The sequence below is a fragment of the Medicago sativa genome, chromosome 6 (genome assembly GCF_051527215.1).
Source record: "Medicago sativa cultivar Bolivia chromosome 6, Bolivia_mono, whole genome shotgun sequence".
Taxonomy (NCBI): Eukaryota; Viridiplantae; Streptophyta; class Magnoliopsida; order Fabales; family Fabaceae; genus Medicago; species Medicago sativa.
Genome location: NC_140754.1, coordinates 83,796,595 through 83,823,107, shown reverse-complemented (window position 1 = coordinate 83,823,107; position 26,513 = coordinate 83,796,595). Strand labels below are relative to the sequence as shown.

General features: G+C 30.4%; 1 protein-coding gene across 1 annotated transcript; it reads right to left on the bottom strand.

Moving 5' to 3' along the window:
- Positions 1-3,071: 3,071 nt before the first annotated feature.
- Positions 3,072-13,767, bottom strand: LOC146917492 (uncharacterized protein At4g15970-like). Its single transcript, XM_085719317.1, has 5 exons — positions 13,246-13,767; positions 6,017-6,385; positions 4,676-5,157; positions 3,980-4,051; positions 3,072-3,506 (listed from the first exon to the last, which is right to left on the bottom strand). Exons 1-4 carry the CDS (start codon positions 13,474-13,476, stop codon positions 3,997-3,999), a joined length of 1,137 nt encoding a protein of 378 aa, XP_085575443.1. The 5' UTR covers positions 13,477-13,767; the 3' UTR covers positions 3,072-3,506; positions 3,980-3,996.
- Between the last annotated feature and the right edge of the window lie 12,746 nt (positions 13,768-26,513).

Genomic DNA, 26,513 nt, shown 5'->3' with positions numbered 1-26,513 from the left:
TCAAGTTTGCAAACTCCACAAATCCTTGTATGGACTCAAGCAGGCCAGCAGGAAATGGTATGAGAAACTGACCTCTATCCTTCTGCAACTTCACTATGTTCAAGATGCTTCTGACCATTCCTTATTCACCAAGCAAACAGATACTGATTTCACTGTTATTTTGGTATATGTTGATGATGTGATTCTTGCTGGCAACTCTCTCACTGAATTCACAGCCATCAAAACTATACTCCATGATCAGTTCAAAATCAAGGATTTAGGTCAACTTAAATACTTTTTGGGCCTTGAAGTTGCTCATTCTGCAAAAGGCATTTCTCTATGCCAGAGAAAATATTGTCTTGATTTGCTAGATGATACTGGTCTTTTGGGTGCCAAACCAGTCTCTACACCATCTGATCCCACCATCAAATTACACCATGATTCTAGCTCTCCTTATCATGATATACCTTCATACAGAAGGCTTGTAGGAAGATTGTTGTATCTAAATACAACAAGGCCAGACATAACATACATCACACAGCAGTTGAGCCAATTTCTCTCTAATCCTTCTCAAATTCATTACAATGCTGGTATGAGGGTTCTCAAATACCTCAAAGGTTGTCCAGGTTCTGGCATATTCTTCCCCAGAGATTCAGAGTTGCATATTCAAGGATTTTCTGATGCTGACTGGGCAGGTTGCAGAGACACCAGGAGATTTATTTCAGGACAATGCTTTTTCATAGGAAAATCATTGATTTCTTGGAGAACCAAGAAGCAGCTTACAGTGTCAAGATCTTCTTCAGAAGCTGAATATAGAGCACTAGCTTCAGCAGCTTGTGAGATGCAATGGTTATTGTATTTGATGAAAGATCTTCAAGTTCAATGTAAAAAGACTCCTGTGATTTACTGTGACAACTTGAGTGCTCTACATATAGCAGCCAACCCTGTATTTCATGAAAGAACCAAGCATTTAGAGATAGACTGCCATATTGTCAGGGAAAAGGTGCAAGCAGGCATACTGAAACTCTTGCCAGTTTCTTCAAAAGAACAAGTAGCAGATTTCTTTACAAAATCTCTACTTCCTCAACCTTTCAGCAGTTTATTGTCCAAGTTGGGGATGGTCAATATATACCAACCTCCAACTTGTGGGGGGCTATTACACCATGAGCAAAAGGAACAAAATAAGAGTGAAAGCTGAGATTCCTTGTAGTACAAGTTACTGGCTATAGTACAATTAGCTTAAGTGTAGTACATTTAGCTTAAGTGTAGTACAGTTTCTACATGTATATATATGCTTGTACTTACTTCATTCTCAAATAATAAGATTCATTTTCACTTTTCTTCAACTTCATAATATTATATAGTTTGAAAACCTTTGAGGGTTTTGCTTAAAAAGGTTTCAAAGCGTACCCAATATACTTGCTCTTTATATGGCTCCTAACCCTTTCTTGGAACTCATAAAGACATAAACTAAGCATAACTTTTTAACTAAATCATATTGAAAATATACAGATACATATAAAAATGTACTAAAACTTTCTTGAGAAATGATATTTTGACAACTTTTGGACAACTTTCTCTCTCATACTCACATGATGTTGTTATCCTCTCTCTTCCTTTTTCTCTCTCCATTGTTTTTGACCAATAAGAAGTGAGAAAACCAAGGTTGTCAACAAATTTGTCATTAAATAGATGTCAAAATATCATTACTCAACTTTCTTTCATGTGGTACATGTTGAAATTTACATTATTCACATTATATTTACCTTAAGTATTAAAACTAACACCTTTTCTATCATTCACATTATATTTACCTTAAATATTAAAACAACACCTTTTCTCCCCTCATTCACTTATTTTCCAAGCTCAAGAACACTTTCATTACACACTAAAAGTATATCCTCTTCCTCGTGTTGTCTTAGTGTCTCATATAAAGCAGCATTTTTAGTCTTAGGAAGTCATATACTCAACAAACCACTAACAATTGACAATGCATCAAAAGTTACAAAGCATAACAAGGACTCAAACGATCGAACACATCCAACAAAGATGAAACTGAAGCACCTAACATCAAACTTTGTCTAAGCATTGAAACATAAAAACTTCTAACATTTGTTTGAAAAAGTTCCAAACAATGTCTATACAATACATCTAGGCAGTTGAAGCGGCCATAAAACCAATTGATTCAATAAACAATTGTGTCGAATTTCCTTTTCCTCCAACAACATTTTCACACATGTTTGAAATACTACTTTTCTTCCCTTTGTTGTGTGATGAATTTGAAAAGAACTACATATATATGAATCGTGATACATGAATAACAATTTTCTTTTGGGTGTGACTCTTCCTAGGTTGCTTCAGTCGTTTTCTCTATCATACGACCTATCGAAATCCATCTTCCTATATGCATTTTTTCAGCAGATTGAGCATTGTTGGGGTTCATGGAGCAATCACCTCATTTTTTTATAATTAACCAGTCACATATCCGTGCAATGTGTTGGTATAATTTTGAACAAGACATATATACACAAATAATAATAAAGTTCAACATAACAATATAGTTTAAAACAAATATTTAGATCAGTTTCAAGATTCAAGAGCATCTTTATCTACTTGTGCAATTATCTCTAATTACGTTAATTTTGTTTTGTTCAATTCTACTTTCTAATTTTTCTGAATATGTTGACTTCAGTGTCATTTTGTTGTTATTGACAATTTGTAATGGGCCATAAAGGTGTGATTGTAAATCATGGTAATATTTGCTATTTAAGCCCCTATGTTGCTTAATACAGGCAAAATATAACATCGAAAAATACAACATTGAAAGATATCTTCAAACAAATAAGGACTCAAACACAAGAATAAATCTATATCTAACAAGATTTAGATTTCACAAAGCTTAACTCGGACTAACTTATTTATGCCTGGTTTTCTTATCTTATGATGATATGTACCATTAATTAGTTCAAAAATGTTAAGCTTTGTTTTAACCAAATGTTGATGAAAGGTTTATAAAGTAATCAATTCATGGTTTTAAGATTAAAAAATCAATATTTCTCTGTCAAAATTTGCAAAGTCAACAAACAATCATATGATCAAAACATGGTTTTGTTCATTTTATTCTTGACCATAATAACTTATGGTTGAGAGTAACAAAACCCTTTTCTAATTTCTACTACAATGGACTACTCTTGATGTATGTATTCTATGGGTGAAAAAATAAAGAAAACTGTTCAACTATCATCCGACAAATTTACAGTTTGAGAAAAAAATCGAAATAAAATGTAAAATAAAAAAATGAAATAAATACATGAGAAATGAAAAGAAAATAACTTTAATGAAAATCCAAACTCTAATTAAAAAAAAAACCACTTTAATTCACAATTTGCAAATTTGTAACCAGAATTCAGAGAAGTTGAATATTTTTCTCCCTGCCCTATATTTTAAAATTGTCTACCATTTCAACACATCTTTTCCAATACAAAAGAACTTGAATATTCTTTTCTCCCTGCCCTATATTCTCCAACCTTCAAAACCAATAAATCAACACAAACGATGTCACCAAGTAATAAAAAAAACAAAAAAAATGTAGCAGTAATTAAATAATAAAGTAATAAAGAAACAAAAAAAAATGTAGCAGTATTAAATTATAAAATGAATAAAATACACCCATGGTATGTTTAAAAATTATGAGCATAGAAGATAACAATAATTTAACCTAGAAAGATGAAGAGGGTTTAGAAGACAACAATGCTAACTATAACAAAAAACCCATGATTATAAAATTAATCTTCAATCTACATAAATACTGATAATTTACTATTATAAAATGAATAAAATACACCCATGGTATGTTTAAAAATTATGAGCATAGAAGATAACAATAATTTAACCTAGAAAGACGAAGAGGGTTTAGAAGACAACAATGCTAACTATAACAAAAAACCCATGATTATAAAATTAATCTTCAATCTACATAAATACTGATAATTTACCATACCTGTTGATAATTTACTGTTACGACCCCCCTTTGTTTTTCTGCAGCCTTTCTTTGTTACGTTCAAAGGAACCCCTACATGATGTCAACAATGTAGAAATTATAACATCTCAAAAAAAAAAATGTAGAAATTATAAATACAATAAATTGATAATATTAATGATGATAGCAACATAAAATGGACCCCAATTAAACAATGCTAGGAAACTACATTTTTTTCTAGAACTTATGGAAAATAAAATGGACCCCAATTAAACAATGCTAGGAAACTACATTTTTTTTAGAACTTATGGAAAGGTCAAATAACATGTAATTGACAATTGAATAGATTATTGATATTTTTTACCTTGATCTAATCAACATCTCCCAAAGTTGAATTGAATAATATAATGGTTCAATCTTGACTTTATTTTCTTTGACTTTATGACTTTATAGTTTTATAATATCTTTGTGAGATTTTACACTAAAAACTTGAGGCAAGATTTGGAAATCAATGTATTTTAACATATGTTTGGCATCACAGTGGATATGCCGGAATCATGGTGATCCACTGTGATTTTTCAAAAGCTACAATTTATAACTTTTGCAAAATCACAGTGAGTCATTGTGATTCTGACATACCTTCCACAATACGATACACACTTAACGAATAAAAGAAACTAATTAAGAGGCAAAATTAACAAAATTAATTTGCATTACCTGCAACTTTTTGGCACACTCCAAGAAGGATGTGAAGTTTTTCTCTTATCTTCAGGCAATGCCATATACTTCTTCCAATCCTCAAGCAAAATCTTAAGATCATTAACCTTGTTCTCCAAGCCAACACAACAATTAGCATGCATTGTTAAAGCTTTACCAAAATCCTTGCTAGATTGACAAAACCCTCCAAAATAGCTTGTGCTTAAGAACCTAATCTTAAGCTTCTTATTTGTAATTAAGGGATGCATTTTGATCTTGTTAAGAACATCTTGATCATGCATAGTTGGATATGTTTCTCTAGAGTTGAACCAAAATTTGTAGAACCAAATTGTTCTTGGATTTGATTTTACATATGTGAATCCTCCATTTGGATAGTTGTGCATGTCATAGGAGTTTCCATTGAAATAATCACAAGCAATTTGGAAATCTGTGTCTTTGTAAAATTGTTTGAATGGATCTCTTAGCCACATTATATCAGTGTCCTGCAAAGGAAAAAACAAACTATTAAATTTGTGTTATCAAAATTACAATGTGGCAATTGTGGAATTTGCCTGTTATAAATGTGAAATGTCAAGATCCTCTAAACAATTGGTCTAACCCCTTCACAATATAAATTGATATATAAGTTTTTTACTCAAAGCTCATCTAAGTTCATTTTATAAGCTCTTTAAAGGATGAATTTGGATAACAACTTAATTAAGTGTTTATTCAACAAGTGTTCATTGTATAAGAGCTAATATATAAGTTGTTTCTACAATTGAAGAAGAAAAAAAAAAGAAGCAAAATCTGCATAGGTTAAAAGTAGCTTATAAAAACAACATATCTAGATGAATTTATGAAAATTTTTGCACTAGCTGAAAATAGATTATAAAAACAACATATATAGTTGAGCTTATCATCTACACATAAAAGGACTTATTCAAATAAAAAAAGACCTATAGATATATCAAAACTTATTTTTATAAACTCTTTCAAACAACTACATAAGCTATGAAGCACAGACACTCATCGGATTAGGTGTGTCCTGATTTCGAACATGTGTTGGTGTCTGACATCAACACGACACCAACATATAATTACATTGAATTATGTCATTTTCTCAAATTGTTATCGGTGTCGGCGTGTCGGTGTCTGTGCCTTGTCCGTGCTTCAAAAGATAATCAAATAAGCTTTGCACACACCCCATATAATGAAACATTTGGTAGAACTTAGTTTAATCTATTTTATGACATAACCCCTTACACAAGTAACTAAGAATCTCAATCTTAATTGTCTCTATGTGTGTGAGCAGCATGATAAAGAATTTGAAGAAGTAACTTCTTGCACAAGAAATATACATACCGTGAACACAAAGCTATATCCCAAATGAAGAACAGCGCCAAGAAATTCAATTCTTCTCCACATCATGTGTAAGTAAGTTGGAGTCATGAAAAAAGCTTCATTAGTGAAATTATCACCTTTAGTTTGAAGTTGGTAACAATATTTGTGCAAAGCATTGCAACGAGAGTATGCTTTTTGGTCCCATGTTATTACCACAAGATGATCCAATAGCTTTTGTGTTTGGTTCCCACCAATTTGAAAACTCTCAAGAAATTGATCAAATATTGAACCTGGTTCAGCCCATGCATCATTCAATGTTGTGATTATCACTGTTTTACCCTTCATTGATGCTTGTTTAAGAACACTCTTTAGCTTTGGATCATAGTACTCCTGTTACATAAACATACAAGACATCATTAAGCACTTGGAAAAAAAATCAGTCATCATTTCACATAAGATATTCATCAATGACATGTCAGTTGTATATTTGAATTAGCGGTGTGTTTGACAGAATCACGATTAGCCGTTGTGATTTTAGAAAAAGTTATGAATTGGAGCTTCAACCAAATCAAGGTGTCACCGTGATTTTGTCAAACTAACCCCGACTCCAAACATGCAACATGGATTCTAGAGTAAATTGATTTTGTCTCCAAAATTTATTCTGATTTGAAATTAGAATTTTAAAGTTTTTGCTTTTACAATTTATTTTTATCTTTAAATTTATTATTCAACTCAATTTCACACAAATATATTCACATTTAAAGACATTTTGCATTCAACTCGTTTTTAATCAAAATCAACTTTTATCATTGAATAACCAAACACACACCAATGGTGAAGTAAAACTAAAGTTACAATTTGCCATCACAATTTTTTATGCATCAAAATAAGAGATATACCAACCTAAATTACCAATAATCAAACAAAGCAAAAATAAATACATCTGTCATAATGTATTCAACAAGATTCCTACACCAAAAAAATAGCAACTAGCTTCTTATAACTAGATAATAAAGAGATAAAGCAATCCTTTTTTGGTTACAAAAAGTTTAGGTGGGTTCGGCTCCGGTAACCACCAGGGTCATTGCAGGCCTCAGGGCTCAGAGGAATTTCTTCACAAAGAGCGCTTATAGAGGTTTGTTAAAATTCATGACATCAAAAAATGGTTAGGATTTAGGTAAAAAAATCCAAAAAGAATAGATGTGCAAAAAGTACATTAAAGCCATCAAATTTGAAGTCAATAACATATCATCATATTCATATTAATTGAGACATAGATAAACATACAATGAACGCAGGATGGTTGGTCCCCCCTCCATTTACTTATATACACAAGTGGCTCCTAAGGCTATTTGAGGTAAAAATTGTACATGAATTTTTAGTGGTCTACATGTCATATTACCTTCAAAATCTCACCTATGAGCCTATATATAGAAATATAGAGTGGAAACTGATTTGTGTGACACTATATCACCATTATTGAGGATGGCAACCTCAAAGAATAATATCCTGCCAAGGAAAATATATCCCTTTATTCCTTTCCCACTATATTATATATCAAAAATATAAAAAGGATAGTAGACATTATGGATCATGGAACAATATTTACCAAAAAGTCAAATTAATATATTGCCTTCTATAGTTAGTTTTATGGTAAGTTGCATATAGATATATTGCAAGTTGCCAACAATTAAGAATTCAAATTCACTACATTTATTACCCTTTTAATAGGTAAATACATCGATGTTCGTTGAATCGAAATTAGGTTGTTCAAATTTCAAACTCAATTTTTCAACTTAATACGTATGAAAATCTTAACTGTCTGATTTCAATCCAACAATCATTCATATGTTGACTCTATGAATACATGTAATCAGTATCGTATCAGTGATGAAGAAATCAGAATTCCTACTTAAATGAGTAAAGTGGGCATAAACAACATTACCAACACAATTATTTTCATCTATGTCAATAAAATTGGTAGTTTAAAGTTCTCTAATCTCTAACCAATAAATAATATCATGAAAGAACAATGTGGATTGGTAATGTTTATTTGAAATTAAAGCAAGCAGTCAACACTTAGTCTACATTGGGACAACCATGTGTACAGCTGGTTATGTCTGATCAATGGAAATTATATATGTTAGCACGTGGTTCACCAAGATGGTCACAAACATGCAAAAACATTACCTTAAAAAAAATGTAAATATGCAAGTTGAGGCAATGATGTTCTAAAGATGACACCTATATAAACAAATTAAAACAAAAAAAATTACAAATAACAATTTATTCTGAATAATTTGAAATCAGTTTTTCAATAATATTTTAGAGTTTAATAATTATGAAAAAAGAGATAATTAAATTCTATATTTTAAGTGCTAAAAAATTATGAGCACAAATACAATATTATAATGATATCTATGATCAGACAAAATCTATCAAAGTATTTAAGTTTATCATTTTCAACTTAAATCACAAAACCACAGGTCATTTTAAATAATTTATTTAAGTCTGTCAATGATCTTATGTCACCAATAAAATAACATGTGGTCCACATGAATGACTTTTATACTGTTATTATATTATTATATTGGATGAAATTCATAATTGAAACCAAAAAAACAGAGCTTAACAAGTGAAAATGGTAGAACAAATATAAAATTAACAATATTAAATATGAAAATTTGAAACTACCAATTTTTATTTTATGGGTTAATAGTGTTTTTCACCCCTGTAATATAGGCCATTTCCGGTTTTCGCCCCTGTAAAAATTCCGGTTTGATTTATGCCCTTGTAAAATTTTTTTTTCCGGAAAACACCCCTCCCCCTCCAACTCAGCAGATTCGCTGACGTGGCGGCTGACTTGGCTTTTTTTTTTTCATTTTTTATTTTTTTTTAATGCCACGTGTAAAAAAAAATTTCCAGGTCATATTTTTTTTAAAAATATATTTAAAAATAAATTTTTAAAAATAAAAAAAATCCAAAAAATAATAAAATATTCAGTTTTTTTTCCAAAAAATTAAAAAAATCGAAAAAAAATTAAAAAAATCCAAAAAATCATAAAAATAAAAAAGTTTTTAAAAAAAATTTAAAAAATCGAAAATAATTTTTAAAAAATAAAAAATCCAAAAAATCATTAAAACATTCAGTTTTTTAAAAAAATTTAAAACCGGAAAAAAAAATTAGATTTTTTTGAAAAATTTAAAAATTAGAAAAAACCTATTAAGATTGTATTTGGAAATTTAAAAAATCAGAAAATATAATCAGATTTTTTTAAAATTAAAAAGATTTTTAAAAATTCTAGAATTTAATTTTCAAAATACAAAAAAAGTAAATTTTCAAAATTAAAAAAAAGGTCAGATTTTTTATAAAACATTCTGGAAAAAAAATTAATTTTTAAAAATCTGAATACAAATTTAGAGGTTTTTATAAAAGTCATGGAAATTCCATTTTTCCTATAATTAAGTTCTTCCTTAGAGGAGGTAGAAATCATAAATCATAAATCTCATAAAATCTTTTCACGACGATGGCAAAACCCTTTGATATTATTTGAGAATAAAAAGTCTTACTATAGCCCCAAAATGGATTTTTGTTAGAATCATTAGGCAAAAAAAATAATTTTTGGAATGATATGATTTTTTTCGCAATATTTTATTAAAATTGTGGTATAAGATTTTCGAATAAAAAATCTGAATGTTTTATAAAAAATCCAATATTTTTTTTTTTCCAGAATGTTTTATAAAAAATCTGACCTTTTTTTTTTTAATTTTGAAAATTTACTTTTTTTGTATTTTGAAAATTAAATTCCAGAATTTTTAAAAATCTTTTTAATTTTAAAAAAATCTGATAATATTTTCTGATTTTTTAAATTTCCAAAAACAATCTTAATAGGTTTTTTCTAATTTTTAAATTTTTCAAAAAAATCTATTTTTTTTCCGGTTTTAAAATCTTTTGGAAAAAAAATATGACTATTTTTCTGTTTTTTTATATTTCGATTTTTTTATTTTTTTAAAAAAACTGAATGTTTTTATGATTTTTTGGATTTTTTATTTTTTAAAAATTATTTTCGATTTTTTAAATTTTTTTAAAAAACTTTTTTATTTTTATGATTTTTTTTATTTTTTTTCCATTTTTTTAATTTTCTGGAAAAAAAACTGAATATTTTATTATTTTTTGGATTTTTTTATTTTTTAAAATTTATTTTTAAATATTTTTTTAAAAAAAATATGACCTGGAATTTTTTTTTTACACGTGGCATTAAAAAAAAATAAAAAATGAAAAAAAAAAAGCCAAGTCAGCCGCCACGTCAGCGAATCTGCTGAGTTGGAGGGGGAGGGGTGTTTTCCGGAAAAAAAAAATTTTACAAGGGCATAAATCAAACCGGAATTTTTACAGGGGCGAAAACCGGAAATGGCCTATATTACAGGGGTGAAAAACACTATTAACCCTTATTTTATTTTGATGTTAGTCTAGTGGCGAACACATACATTCAGATAAGTATATATGAAAAGGAAAATGTCCCAGAATTTTACATAAAATATTCCCTCAAATTTTTTTACATAAAATATTCTAAGAGTCAAACTACTAGCACGTAACAGTAACAATGAGGATAAAAACAAGTCCAAAAGTTTTTTTTTCCTTCCAAAATTTTGTTTGTAATTGATGAACATATTGAGAAAGATAAAATGTAAAAACATATACATGAATTTATTGACCCAAAATTAGAAAGAAGAACACTTTTGCTCAGTCAAAGCAAATATAAAAGACTAGAAATTGTTTAACAAAAATTGATTTATTTTTAAGAATCATGGGGATTTAGGTTTATTTCCCCACATATGCATGAATAATGAATTGAATAACATGTGTTACAGGACATAAAAAATAAATTTTATATTGGATGCAAAGAATATTAATCAACAGATGCACGTGTTCGGGAACTGAGAAGCATATCAATGATGCTTAGAACATGCTTATATAAAATTAATATGATTATTGAAGCATTCTTTAGAAGACAGATAAATTGCTCACAGGTACAAATTTTTTATACATTGATTAGTTGTAGAATATTCACTAACTGTTGCTTATAATTAAAAATGATAAAATTATTTCAAGTATCTTTTTAAAATGTATAAAAATGTTTATATAATTTGAAAACCCTAAACAAGAATTCGTATTATTAGGCCCCGGTCTGTGTTGTCTTTAGCTGTGTCTTAGAATTTTCAGTTTTAAAATTTGAGTTTCAGTCTTGAGTTGAGTTTGGGTTCTTGCTTATGCATTAAGAGGATCAATTTGAAAATAAATAAATAAAGTTATTTATAAATTTCATTTTCAAACCCTGCTTTTTGATACGCAGTTCATAACTCGTATAATATATCATGTTAAGAGCGTTATAAGCCATCAAACATCTTATTCTTTTGAATTGTGATGTCGAGTTGACTCATACATTACGTGAAAATAATTTTGTAGAAGATGGTTAGGTTAAGTAGGTGCTTCAACCTCTTTGAGACTCGTTGTTTCGCAGCACCCTCTTCATGTATCTCCTATTCTCCTTGTGGATATGTTTACATTTTAGGAGGTTTCTAGAATGTGGGGAAATGGGGAACAATTCAAGAAAAAATATCAATTGATGCAGGGTTGAAAGTTGAAGCACTCAACACGTTGGAAACAACGGTCTATCAAAATTAAGAACCATGGCAATGTGAAAAGGTTTTAATTTATTTTTTTGGTACATTAAATTTGTTTTTTAATTAAGGTTAAAAGTGTCACGGAATAATTAATCCAATAATATGATTTTTGTCTGATCATACAATTTACAGAAATCTTATATGATAAATACAAAGATTCATAAACAAAAACAAGTAATAAGATTAAAAACTTTTGTATATTATAAGTGTAAATTAATTAATGTTGTGATAATTTAGGAAGTGACATAATAGTGTGATTGAATGTTTTTTGCACAATCAGATACACAAGCATAAAAGTCGTTTAATGGATTCAAAAAAAAATCCTTAAATAAATAATACTAGTATTCTAATTAAATTTTTACTTTTTTCATAACTAATTAATTAAATTATTCTAATAATAATAAGTTCCTCCTTCTTTAATACCTTTTTCACTAAAACTATTTTAAGTAATTTTATATTTAGATTATACAAGAAAAAAGATACCAATCACAACTTGCTTATGATTTTCCTCTAAAAAAAAAAAACTTGCTATGATTTGTAAAATAAAACTTATGATAATCACAAACAAATTATACAATTCTATACTTCAAGGAATATTATAAAAATGGGCATGAGAAAAAGACTTCCTCTTCCTCCTCACACAATTCCGAATGGTGCCAAAATCCAAAATTAAAATTGAGAAAATACAGAAATCTTTACCCCTTAAGAGTCTGCTGAAAAAGATGCATATCCCAATCAGCAAACGTAATCTTTTTATGTCATTAAAGTACTCAAATTAAGCCCCACACGCCACTAGTACCTATTTTCTACTAGCCCTTATTTTCTCATTCCAGATCAATGAATCTTCTAATCTCTATCAAGAAATCTTAAAAATTTCTCTTCAATTTTATCACTAAATAATATACAAGTTTAGTTCACATGATCTTGTTTAACAAACAACAAAAAGCTTGTCCTTCTTTTTATTAATCAATCAAATATGATATTAGATGTTATACAAAAAATAATAATATTTTGACAAAAGAAAAAGAATATCCTACTATTATACACATCATCATCACTATTTAGGTGGAGGAAAAAAGAAGAAAAAAATATGAATGAAACAGTGAATAGCTCCACTCAAAAAACAAAATAGGCAGAAAACCTGACAAAATCGGTTTATGATATTATAATTGCATCGAGTATAAACATATATTCAGATCATCTTTTATTCGAATATAGACTCTTTAACAAAATTTAAAACATTCAAAGTATAAACTATTTTTTTCTTTCTGTTCATGTTTGACTTGGAGAATCAAAATTGGCCCACAACAACAAAGCAGACATCAACTGAAAAACCATCAAAAACAAGAAATTCAACTTTTTAATTGGTTCAAAAGAAAAAGGGACATCCATCAATAACCCAAAATTAAAAAATTCAACTTTTTGAATGGTTCAATAGCAAAACACATCAATAACCCAAAAAAAAATCAACTTTTTGATCAACTCACAAAATAATTCACAAAACCCAGAATTATAATTGCAAATCACAATCTGAGAGAGAGAGAGAGAGAGAGAGAGAGAGTTTACTTGTGTAGAGATACCATTGAAGTAATGTGAGATAGTAGCAGGAAGACCAAAAGGAGAAGCAGAATTGTTATAAAGAAACATCCACAACACAGCAAAAGCAACAAGAAACATAATCATTTGCATAACCCTCTTCACAAAAACATGGCTTCCTGTTCCAATTGACTTCCATGACTTGTTCCCTTCTCCGGCGACGTTGTCGACGGCACCAGCAGCAGCATAATGATTCTTCATTCTATCACAACCTTAATTGTTGTGTCACAAAAATATTGTATCTATGAATGAAGAAAACTATATAATATAATTAATTATGTAATTATATTATAAGCTTTCTTTGTTTTCTTCACCAACACTAAGGTGTATGTATCTATGTAACTATATGTATGTGTCTTATATAAGAACTACCTAGTATAAACAAAGTTTGAGGTTGTTTGTTTGGTACTCTTTGGAAGGTAGATCACATGATTTTCAAGATTATGAAGAAAGAAAAAAAACAAAGGGAATTGGAATTGGGAAAGTTTGTATAAAGAGAAACGGGTTTTGAATGCATTAATTTGTGTTATAGATGCTGACAAATTCTAGAGAGAGAGTCTTTGGAAAAACAGAGTGACCAACTTGCAAAATAAAATTAGTAATTAATTTTAGGATTTTTTTTAATTAATTAGGGAATAAGATATTAGGAAATATTTATAATTTATACAATCCATTTATATAGTATCCCTTAAAAAAAGGTACTTTTTTTTTGGGTACTAAAAAAAAAGGCAAAAGAGAAAAGAAAAAAAAATGAACTAAGGTTTTTTAATTGATTGGGGAAAGAAGATAATAGGAAATAATTTTTACAGTTCATGTATATAAAACTACTATTAATACTAATCTTACGGTTTTTTTATAATTAATTCTACGTTTTCTTTATTGACTGGGGAAGAATATAAAATAGGAAATAATGTATAGAGTTCATGTATATTTTTTATAAGGAGTATACAGTTCATGTATATAATTATTTTATTTTTTTTGAAAGAAGTTCATGTATATAATTATAAACAGCTAATTTTACGGTTTTTGTATTTAATAGGGAAAGATAATTAATAGGAAATAATTTACACCTATACACAAAGTAGTAAAAATATTAGCTCAATTCGGGGTTTGAATCTGGCCCCTTCATTTGTGTTTGTGAGTTTTAATCATTGTTGTCATTTTTATTTATCTAAAAAAAAGTTATTATGTGTATGTTATAACTTAATAGGTAAAATTGTCGAAATTTTTAGTTTGGATATCTTGATTGGAGTTTGGACCTCAGCTTTTTCACTTGTTGGTGTGTGAGTTTTCAATGTCTAAAAAAAAAAAATACTAGTCATACGGTTTGAAACAAAATACTAGTTATACGGTTTGAATTAATTTTGTTGGAACATGTGTGGAAATTGAGTAAAAAGACTAAACACAAATTTCCATGTTGAGTAGAACTAGTGTTGTGTGAATTGAAAAAAGTGGATGTCCCACATCAGATGGAACACACACATTAGTAGTGTTTATATAGTGGGGGTGCACCTCTAATTAATGGGGGTACATAATTATGTGAACGAAGTAAACACTATAGAAAAAATATATATATTGATATATATTTTATTATTTGGAAATGATAAATTAAATAATTAATTTAATCATTATTAGAAAGATTAGAAAGTGTTTTCTTAGTCCCCAAGTTTTGCTAAAATATTTGGGTACGCAATCTAATATATTTTAGTATTTGATCTGAAATATATTTTGGTACATAATATAATATATTTTGGTACTCAATTAAGATATTTTTGTACTAGATCTAATATGTGAATTACTTAATCACAAAGTAATATATTACTTGTTCCCAAAGTTTCTCACTTATTAGTTGTGAATTTTCCCTATAAATAGAGAACTCACATAGTGCATTCCACACACCAAAGAGTTCCATTGAGTTGTCGGAAACTCTTTCTCTCTTCTCCCTTTCTTGACTTGTGTTGACGAGTCTTTCTTCTCGTCTTCTCCTTTTTCTGTCCCTTCGGATTTAAGAGTGTTCTTAAGACCATAGTCCCTTTTCGGTTTAATGTCCCTTCGGAATTAAGAATGGTCTTAAAAACATAGTCCCTTCGGTAATATACGTCCCTTCGGAATAAAGAGTAATTTTAAGATCATAGTCCCTATTTGGAATAACAATGTCCCGTCGGAATCAAGAATGATCTTAACTGTATATAAATATTATAACAATATTTTTTCTATTTGAGGAGAAATGGTGGTAACACCATATTTGAGTGGTCGTAGTACCATATTGATAGTTTGAAGAACTTAAAGGTTAGAAAGGTGGAAACACCATATTTGAGTGGTCTTAACACCATAATAGAATGGTAATAATACCATATTAAAGTGGTTTCAGTATTAAAAGAGTGGTCTTAGTACCATATTGAAGGTGTAATTCTCGAACGGTTTTCTACAGTGCAGTAGTTAACCGCACAGTTGTAGCTGGACTTGTTTTATCCTGGAGGCGGCGTGGTTGATAATCTGCCTTGCACAATTTTGGGCAGTGCCACGAAACGTCTTAAAGAGAGCGACCTGGTCGTGACTCAACCTAGTAACAACCGGTAGATAATAGAATTTGGAAATCCAAATTCAACAGTTTGGAATTCCAAAAACAACAATTTTAAGACGTTTCGATCTGCTATGTCTACCGAAGAAGTTACTTACTGAGGTTAAGTTGTCCCTAAATACATTAAGGATAAATCTGGCTATATAGAATTATATCTTTCGACTGAAACGATGAAGTACTTGTTGTTTCAAACAACAAATTAACCGGAGAGCAATATTGATCTTATTTGATAGCCACATTCAAACCATTGCATGTCTTGCTTACCTTTCATATTAAATAAGAATGTGACTTACGATGTTGAAGAACTTTTAGGGAATTACTAAAAGCATGACCTCACTGTTGCTATTGAAAAGCTAACATCTGTTACGAACCTCTTGCTAGTTGCTATTAAAGAATGGATGGTAATCTACTAATAATTTCCTGAAATGCAATTAGTTGTGATCGGCTGTTAGCTTAGTGAATTGCTCTTGGAATAACCATATGGAAAAATGTGCAAATTCATAAATTTGAGCACTGGTTAATCGTTTAACGAAATTATATGAGAAATTTGTTCAAGATTTCTATTGAATAAGACTGAGTTGACTCAGACTTAAAGAGAGACTTGTGTATCATGCATTCTTGTGGAAAAGACTGCGCATTTGATGGTATGTTCAAAATGTGTGATTTTAATGTTTGACATATCAAAATCACGTGAACAAGTATTTATTTTTAAATTTGAGTAACTTGGATTGAATTCCAAAGTTATATGATTAGGCAATTTTATTTTTTGCAGTCAAGATAAATGAACCAAAAGGTTTATTTAAATCCATGTTTAGAGAATATGAATCTCTAAACTTAATAAATTATGATATGTGCGAACTTGATGGCATATAAACTAGAAATGATAAAATGATATTTTATCATATTGATGACTGTGAATTTTGGAAAATAAAATTGATATGCTTGATAAGTTCAATTTTTATAATGAAAATTGAAAGTTACATTGGATAGAGTACCCAAGTCTATGAACAAAAATTCTAATTAACAAATTTTTGAAGAAAAGACAATTCAACTTGTCCTATTATTCAACTTGTCCTATTATTTTTGGACTTGGGATTGTCTGGACTATATTTTGACTCTGGATCCTAAGAGAGTTGAACTCACTAGTAGAGCCTATGAATGTGTATTCAATGGGTATCGAAACATATATGTTTATGACCTAAATGTTAAAGTGATCATAGAATTAAAAGATGTTGATTTCTATGAAGTAAGTACCCCTGTAAATTAAAGAATAGTGGGGGCACTAGTGGGGGTAAACTAAATTCCCCTTGTATATTAAGAACTAGTGGGGGCACTATATCTGATCATATTTCAGTAATCAGAATTAGTTATGAAAACATTGTACAAGATGTTATAGAACCTCGAAGAGGTAAGAGCAAGAATTGCTAAAGAGTATGGACCTTGTGGTTTATATATTGGAAGAAGATCCATTAAGCCTTAAAGAAGCTATATCCTCATTGGATGCTGAATTATGGCAAGAAGCAATAAACGATGAAATGAATTATCTAGATTCTAACGAAACATGACACTTGGTTGACTTGTCTCATAGTTGCAAACTAATCGGTTGAATTTGGATTTTGGAAAAAGAAACTAAAACCTGATGGTACGGTTGATGAATACAAGGCTCTCCTTGTAGTCAAAGGTTTTAGACAAAGAGAAAATATAGACTTCTTCGATACTTATTCACCATTCACTAGAATCATATCCATAAGAGTACTAGTCCCTTTAGCCGCCGTTCATAACTCGATAGTACTCCAAATGGATGTGAAAGTTGTCTTTTTATGGTGAACTAGAAGAAGAAATTTATATGGAACAACTTGGAAATTTTTGCGATTCATGGACAAGAAAACAAGGTATGTAAGTTAGATAATTCTTTGTGAGGTCTAAAATAAACTCTTAAGGAATACATGAAAAATTTGACATTCTAATATTATCGAATGAGTATAAAGTGAATGAAAGTGACAAATAATATTTGCACGATCATATGTCTCTATGAAGACAACTTGCTCATATTTGGTTTAAAGATTCATGTTATGAATTATGTGAAATCATTGTTTATCAACAACATTGATAAGAAAGACCTAGACAAATGTGAAGTAATTCTTGGTTTCAAGATTACTAGATCAAAAAAAGGAGAACCTTTTTGATGAAACTCACAAAGTTGAGAAGATCTTAAGGAAATGTTATTATTTGAGCGTAAACTTGCAAGCATATATTATGATCCAAGTGTAAGAACACTTGAGATGGAGTTAAACAAACAGAATATGCGAGCATCATTGGCAGTCCTTAGGTAAGCCACTGAATGTATTAGACCCAACATTGATGTTGTCGTGAAACTCTTGTGCAAGTTTACTAGTAGACGAATGAGAAGCATTGTCATGCTACAAAAAGAGTCATGAGGTGCCTTAAGAAGATCATGACTCTAGGATTACATTATGAGAAGTATCATACTGTACTTGAATGGTACAAGATACAAATGAGAAGTATCATATTGTATATGAATGGTACAAGATACAAATTGAACATCCTTCAGATGAGTCTGAAAGCGACTAGTGACTGCACATTGAGCATCATTGTAGGAGTTATTTGTTGAAACAAATGATATTGACTCAGTCCACTATGGAACGAATCTGAGATGAAAACACTAGAGAAAACTAGTGAAGAAGCAAGTTGATAAGATGCTTGCTAGCTGAGAACCCTTAGTGGGTGAAACCGTTGTCCGAAGTGTTATTTATTGTGATAGTCTGCAGCTATTACAAAATTGAGAATCGTTACCACAATGGTAAGAGACGATAACTAAGGCACGAACACATAATAATTAAAGAGCTCTAAAAGGAACGGTTAAAGTATATCGTGCACGTACTGATAAAGAATTAGTCAATCCTTTGACGAAAGGAATTACTATAAAGAAAGTCCTAAACACATTCGGTAGGATGGGACTAATGCCCAAAGATCACAAGTGATGGTAACCCGACCTACATGACTAGAGATCCCAAGAAATAGGTTCAATGGGTAATAACAAGTCATAAGTGATAGAACATGCTATGTTAAAAATAAGAAAGCATGATTCCTGCAGCGATAGAAGGATGAGATAATAGAAACTCTTAATGAGATCTATACTCTATTTGGAGTGGAGTACATAGCTACAGGAGTACTCTTGATAGACTCACCTATACGAATGTGGAACTAAGGGCCGGTTCCTATGGGATTCAGGGCAGAATACCTAGAGCGTTCGTTAAACCGGGATACACGTGCAAGGCCATAAACGCACGGGCTTTTAGAATACACCTTAAGAAAAGGTTTGTGTGTGGGTTCTATGTCTGAGATAGAGTTCAATGCTGTAAGCAACTCTTGTTAATCGGAATATTATCAACTATGCAAAGGTTCAAGTTGTAGGCGACACCTTTGTTTACTAGCAAATCCTATGGAGACGTCTTTGACGTTATTTCTGAAACCATTTTTTAAATTCAAGTGGGGGATTGTTGGAACATGTGTGGAAATTGAGTAAAAAGACTAAACACAAATTCACATGTTGGGTAGAACTAGTGTTGTGTGAATTGAAAAAAGTGGAAGTCCCACATCGGATGGAACACACACATTAGTAGTGTTTATATAGTGGGGGTGTACCTTTAATTAATGGGGGTACATAATTATGTGAACGAAGTAAATACTGTAGAAAAAATATATATATTGATATATATATTTTATTATTCGGAAATGATAAATTAAATAATTAATTTAATCATTATTAGAAAGATTAGAAAGTGTTTTCTTAGTCCCCAAGTTTTGCTAAAATATTTGGGTACGCAATCTAATATATTTTAGTACTTGATCTGAAATATATTTTGGTACATAATATAATATATTTTGGTACTCAATTAAGATATTTATGTACTAGATCTAATATGTGAATTACTTAATCACAAAGTAATATATTACTTGTTCCCAAAGTTTCTCACTTATTAGTTGTGAATTTTCCCTATAAATAGAGAACTCACATAGTGCATTCCAAACACCAAAGAGTTTCATTGAGTTGTCGGGAACTCTTTCTCTCTTCTCCCTTTCTTGACTTGTGTTGACGAGTCTTTCTTCTCTTCTTCTCCTTTTTCTGTCCCTTCGGATTTAAGAGTGTTCTTAAGACCATAGTCCCTTTTCGGTTTAATGTCCCTTCGGAGTTAAGAATGGTCTTAAAAACATAGTCCCTTCGGTAATATACGTCCCTTCGAAATAAAGAGTACTTTTAAGATCATAGTCCCTATTTGGAATAACAATGTCCCGTCGGAATCAAGAATGATCTTAACTGTATATAAATATTATAACAATATTTTTTCTATTTGAGGAGAAATGGTGGTAACACCATATTTGAGTGGTCGTAGTACCATATTTTGAAGAACTTAAAGGTTAGAAAGGTGGAAACACCATATTTGAGTGGTCTTAACACCATAATAGAATGGTAATAATACCATATTAAAGTGGTTTCAGTATTAAAAGAGTGGTCTTAGTACCATATTGAAGGTGTAATTCTCGAACGGTTTTCTACAGTGCAGTAGTTAACCGCACAGTTGTAGCTGGGCTTGTTTTATCCTGGAGGCGGCGTGGTTGATAGTGTGCCTTGCACAATTTTGGGCAGTGCCACGAAACGTCTTAAATAGAGTGACTTGGTCGTGACTCAACCTAGTAACAACTTCGGTAGATAATAGAATTTGTAAATCCAAATTCAACAGTTTGGAATTCCAAAAACAACAAATTTTAAGGCACAACTCATATGATTCAAAAATAAAATAAGACACGATTTGGTTTAAATAAATCCTTAAAAAAATGATTCAATAGATTTTTTTTTTTTTGTACAAGATTCAATAGAATTTATTGCCAGTTTAATTTAAATCTGATTTTCGGCATATGAGTTACAGTTGTAAGAACTTCTAATAATATTAAAATTATAAAGATACGGTAAAATATTAAGTTTGATACATCATAACATATATTTAAAAAGGAAGACTTTAAAATGAAGGTGAGTTCAGTTGATAAGGAGTTAATTCATTCGTAAACAAAGAATAGCTTAATGCAAAAATGTCGAAATTGTTAGGCCGGACGTCATGACCTGGGTTCGAACCTCGGTACCTCCACTTTGTGTGTGTGTGTGTGAGTTTATGATGGCTTCGCCATCTCATCTATCTACCAACAAAAAAACATGTGTATGTATTTTGGTTCGTTTTTTTAAAAAATAGATCCAAAATTGGATCCAACGTTTTCACAAAATGATATCCGAATACATCAATAATATTTAATTTTATGCGATTTAGGATTTTGGACTGGCTTATATATAAACTCCCTTACAAAGGATCGTTCATGGTCGATATAATCTTTACGGTGCATGTATATAAACTAATTTTAAGATTTTTTTAAAGATTTTTTAATTGATAAGGGAAGAATTCTTAAAAAAGTTAATATGGTAAGAAAACAATAGGAAATATTTTATACATTACATGTAAATAAGCTACTAATTTTTTGTCAGAAAACTGCTACATTTATGATTTTTTTATTTAATTACTGAATAAGACAATAGGAAATAATTTATACCGATACACAAATTATTAATGATATTATGATCTAGCTTGATTCAGTTTTGAGGCAAAAATCCTCTGGTTTAAAGATAAAATAACTAAACCAAGCAATTGAACTCGAGTGGTACATAAGCTTCACCAATGACAAATCGATCGGGAGAACCCGAGTTCAATCTTTGGATGGAACAATTTTTAACCTGACTATCGTTAGTCCAACCAAAACATAAATTAATTAGTCATTTAGATTTATGTATGGAATACTTTTTGATAAGGTTTTACTTACCCTCAGATTGAACTGGATTATTAGGGTCTCATTCCTCTAAAAACCGGAGGTTAACAAAAAATAAAGGTAAAATAACAAGTTGTTTTGTTTAGATGACTCTTCAAAAGGAAAAAAAAAATCAATCCAATTTATTCGGGTTTAATTTGGACCAATGTTTGAACATTACAATTGTAAAATATTCTATTAGGATCAAAACTATAAAGACATCATAGTAAGATGTTAAGTTTGACACAAAATAGCAAATATGATATATTTAAAATAGTCAATATGATATGTTAAGTTTAACTCCTTCTGATAGCATCAGGAACTCCCGATGATTATATTTGAAATATATAAAGTAGTAAAAAAAGAAGTATATTTAAAAACAACAAATAATAAATAATAAATTGGAGATTTTGGAATTTTTAATTAATTAGATATGAAGATATAAGTAAACGATTTATCAATACATGCATTTTTTTTCTTTTGTATTTTTTTATAAGATGAGTTTTGAAGGCTCGCCAAGGTTAGGACAAGTTTTATGACTCAAAGACAGTTTACAAAGGTACTTACATATGACCCACGAAAGAGGTCCTTACATTGACAACGAAAATTCGAATCACGACCTTGCTAAAATTCTTACCGACTGAGTCATCCTTCATTGACACAATACATATCTAGACTACTGACTTTATGATTTTTTAACTAATTGGGGGAAGAAGATAATAGGAAACAATTTATATTGTATATGTATGTTACCGTGTTGTCAAACAGGTTTATTATCATTTTCAAAGGTTTGAGTTTGTATGGATCGGTCTCTGGAAATTGCTCGTGTTAATATGTCCTTCACTCTTTTTTGTAATTTGGTTTTTGGCTCGTACACGAGCCAAAAATATAATATAAATGTGAAAATGGTTTTGTTGGGACTTGAACCCACAACAACTAACATAAATGTGCATAAGGCTATGAAATGAAAGTAGTTGAAATGGGTAGAGGACTAGGTGGGTGATAAACGACAATAGTTTGTTCAAAACTATAAAATGTTTTAATAAATTAATTAATTTAAGTTATGAAAGTTTATTTGGAACTTGAAAATAAACTTGATTTTGATATATTGAACAAGTGTAACAAAATTTTATAACTTTGAAAAGGTTTTTGATTGATAATAGTGATTGAACTAGTATGATGTTGGACATAGGAATATGTATATGGCTAATGAGTATGTATAAGCATGAAACCTTAATAAGCTTGAATGTTGGAAACTATTTGATGAATTAAATTAATAAATTAATGAATGATTAGTTGTGATGATTATATGACGATGAACATTTAATGATGTGAGTGATGAGTAATTGTCGAGTTATGTGACAAAGTATAAATGATGAATTATTTGACTAAGTGTAAATGATGTGAGATTGATGTGATAATTCGATATGTTATATAATAAAGTGATTATATAACGATATGTTGATTTAATGATGTGTTGAATATAAAGGAGATGTTTATTTATATTGATGATGTGAATGAAGATGTATTATATTACAGTGATGAATAAGAATGATGATTTGTTTGAGACGATGATGTTAGTATATGATATGACGACGTGAATTATATAATGATGTGATTAAATGAAGTTGTGTTATATAATGAAGTGATTATATAATTATATGATGATGTGTTATATAATGAAGTGATTATATAACGATGAGCTATATGATGTTGTGCATTGTCGAGTCTATACTTGGTGTCCATGCATTCATGGTCAGTCCTATTTGACGTTGTGGGATTAATCAGTAATATACCTCTGATTATCCAAGATGTCGTGGGATCACCAAGTAACATACCTATGATATCCAAAACCTGGTACCACATGCATATAGAGTTGAGATAAGTGTACTACATACATGCTTACAACTGTATTTAAAGATGTGAAATGTGATGACATGTTATTCGAATATGCGAAACTTGACTGTTGTTATACCCTAATTTTGGACCTAAAAATACTTGTTCAAAATCTTCTTTCATCTTTGATATATGTCTATTATTCTTGAAGAATTGCCAATTTGCTAATGTTTACACTGACATTTTACTCTGCTTTATCTCTCAACTTAGCTTTACAAATTTTTTTTCAACTGTGTATTTGTCCATGTTTTCTTGCATTTCAAGTCATCCAAAACATCTTTCTTGCATTTCAAGTCATTTGAATTGGTCTCTGATCAATTGCATATTTCTCTGCATTTTATTTCAATATTATTTGCAAAATTCATGAAGGAGGGCATTTTAGTCATTTCCTGCATTCAAACTCATTTTAGTCTTTGAAATTGTTTGAGTCTTTTCAATTGGTTTGAATAAATCTTTATTTTAATCCCATGTTAAAATCCATTTCAAAAATTACATTTGAAGTCATTTTGGGTCAGTTTAGCCCCTAGGGGCATTTTAGTCATTTCCTGTGTTAAAACTCTGTTTAATCCCTAAAACTTGTCTCTGAGTCTTTTCGTTTAGTTTGTATAACTCTTGCTTTAATTCCCTGTTAAAAAAACCATTTTAAAATTGCATATGAGACATTTTGAGTCATTTTAGTCCCTAGGGGCATTTTGGTCATTTCACACGAAATTTTGGCAGAGAGAGGTTACTTTGAAGTACCTCATTTATGTAGTTGGTTCATTTTAGTCCATTTTGTGTTTTTTATTGGTTTCACTTTACGTTATTCCAAATTACCAAGTTTTAGTCAAAATTTTATTTTTATTTTCATTAAAGTCCCTATTTTCTAGTATTTTCATTTTAAACCCCCAAGTTGTCAAAATTACGTTTCAGTCCTTTTTTTTAAATTTACGGTCCAGTCCATTATTTTTTGGTAATTGCAGGGAGGTCCCCAAGTCCAATTTCAGTCCTTTTGTCCAAATCATCAGCCAAGTCCACATGTCAGCATCTCATTGGGTCAAAGGCCACATGGCAGCCTATAAAAGGCGCGTTCACTGCACAAGTGTCAGAATGATCAATCACGCAGTGCCAACTCATAAACACATTCACATTTCTCTCTCCCAGATCAAAGAATCAAAGTCCAGAAAGATCCCAAGAACATGATGAAGGTTTGAAGAACCTAACAAACCCTAACCGTTTCCAGATTCACCAAAACAAACACGAAATTAACAAATTCATCATCAATTCCACAAAAATCAACAAAAATTCTCAGAGAATTAAAACCAGAACCATTTCAATTCAACAAATTTTCACCAAATTCAATCGGATTCGTGCAAGTTCTCAGTGATTTTCTTCGAAAATCATCATCATCGAACTGCATCTCTTCCCTCTTCTTGCAATTCGAGCTCAAAGGCGATCACAAGAAGGAGATTAAAGGAGAGAAGAAGAAGGATCAAAGCAAGATCGAACCAGAGAAGAAGATAGAGGAGAAAGAATCAGATCGGTGCGTCAAAACAGATTCACCGTTTTATCTTTTCAGTTGAAACAACAACGAAGCGTTCACAAGAAGATCAGAGAAGAATCAAGGAATCTTCCTTCGTTTTCCTTCGAATCTCCAATTTCCAACAGGTAAACACGTAAAACTTCTCAGTTTTTTTCCTTTAAATACATCAGCGAAGTCAGATCGAAGTAAATCGGTGTGAATCTTCACTTCTTTCCTCGTTTTTCTTGAAGACGTTTGCAAATAGAGGAAGAGGTGAGGATTTACACCGTAAAAGCGAACATCATAACATCGTTTCAACTTGTTCTTCGCCAGTCTCAACATAACCGAACCCTAAAAGTGTAGATCTAGGAAGATCTACAAATTTTTTGCAAAAAATAATGAAAGATTCAGATAGAGGACGAAGAAACGAGTGTTACGGTGTTTCTGTTCTAAAGAAAACGTCGGAGAAGATGAAGTTTCCGACCGGTATTCATCCTCTCCGGCGAGTTCTTTGCAGAGCTCTGAGAGAGGGAGAGCCTTAGAGAGAGAAACTAGGGTTAAGAATGAGAAGAACCGGCCTCTTTTTTCTTTTATACAGGCTTGAACCGAACTGGTTCATTCGAACCGGTCTGGTTCACCCTTGGACCATGTGTTTACACCGTCTGATCTAGGGTTTTAGGAACTGGATCAATCCAACGTCCCTGATACGTTTGGATGATCCAGGATCCATGTTCCCTTGGGCCTGGGTTTCTTTTTTTTCGTTTTCTTGTGTTTTTTGCTATGTGCACTGATTTTTCTTGCTATTGGAACCCCTACATGCTTGTTTTTGTACTATAAAATTCCTAAAAAATTGTTCAATATTTTCGTGTTATTTTCAATAAATTTTGATGTGTTTTGCATATTAATCTTGATGAAAATACATGAAAATAATTGGTGCTTTGTTAATTCAATTCTTTTTTATCCTTTGTTAAAAAATCTTGTTGAAAGCTTCTAAAAATTTTGTGAACTTCCTTGCAAGTAGTTTTGACACTTAAAACTTGTTACTTAGAATATTTTGACATACAAAAATGGATAAAAGAAATATTGTGTTGTGTGTTGCTTTATTTCTTGAATTTTAGGTTAAGAACTTGTGAAAATATGCATAATTTTGATTCCAATTTTTAGTGTATACTTGTGAGTTAGGATGTGTGGATTGGGGATTGATTTGTCACTGTTTGGATGTGTTTCTTGCTGTATGTGAATATGTGTGGTTAGTTACTTGTTTTACAAGTCATGTGAACATTTGTTTGTGAAAATAAAGTGTAAAAATATGCCTATGAATATGTCATAACTCTTGGCTTGATATTTCTTGGTGATTCTTATGTCATGGCTGAAATGAACCCTTTGAAA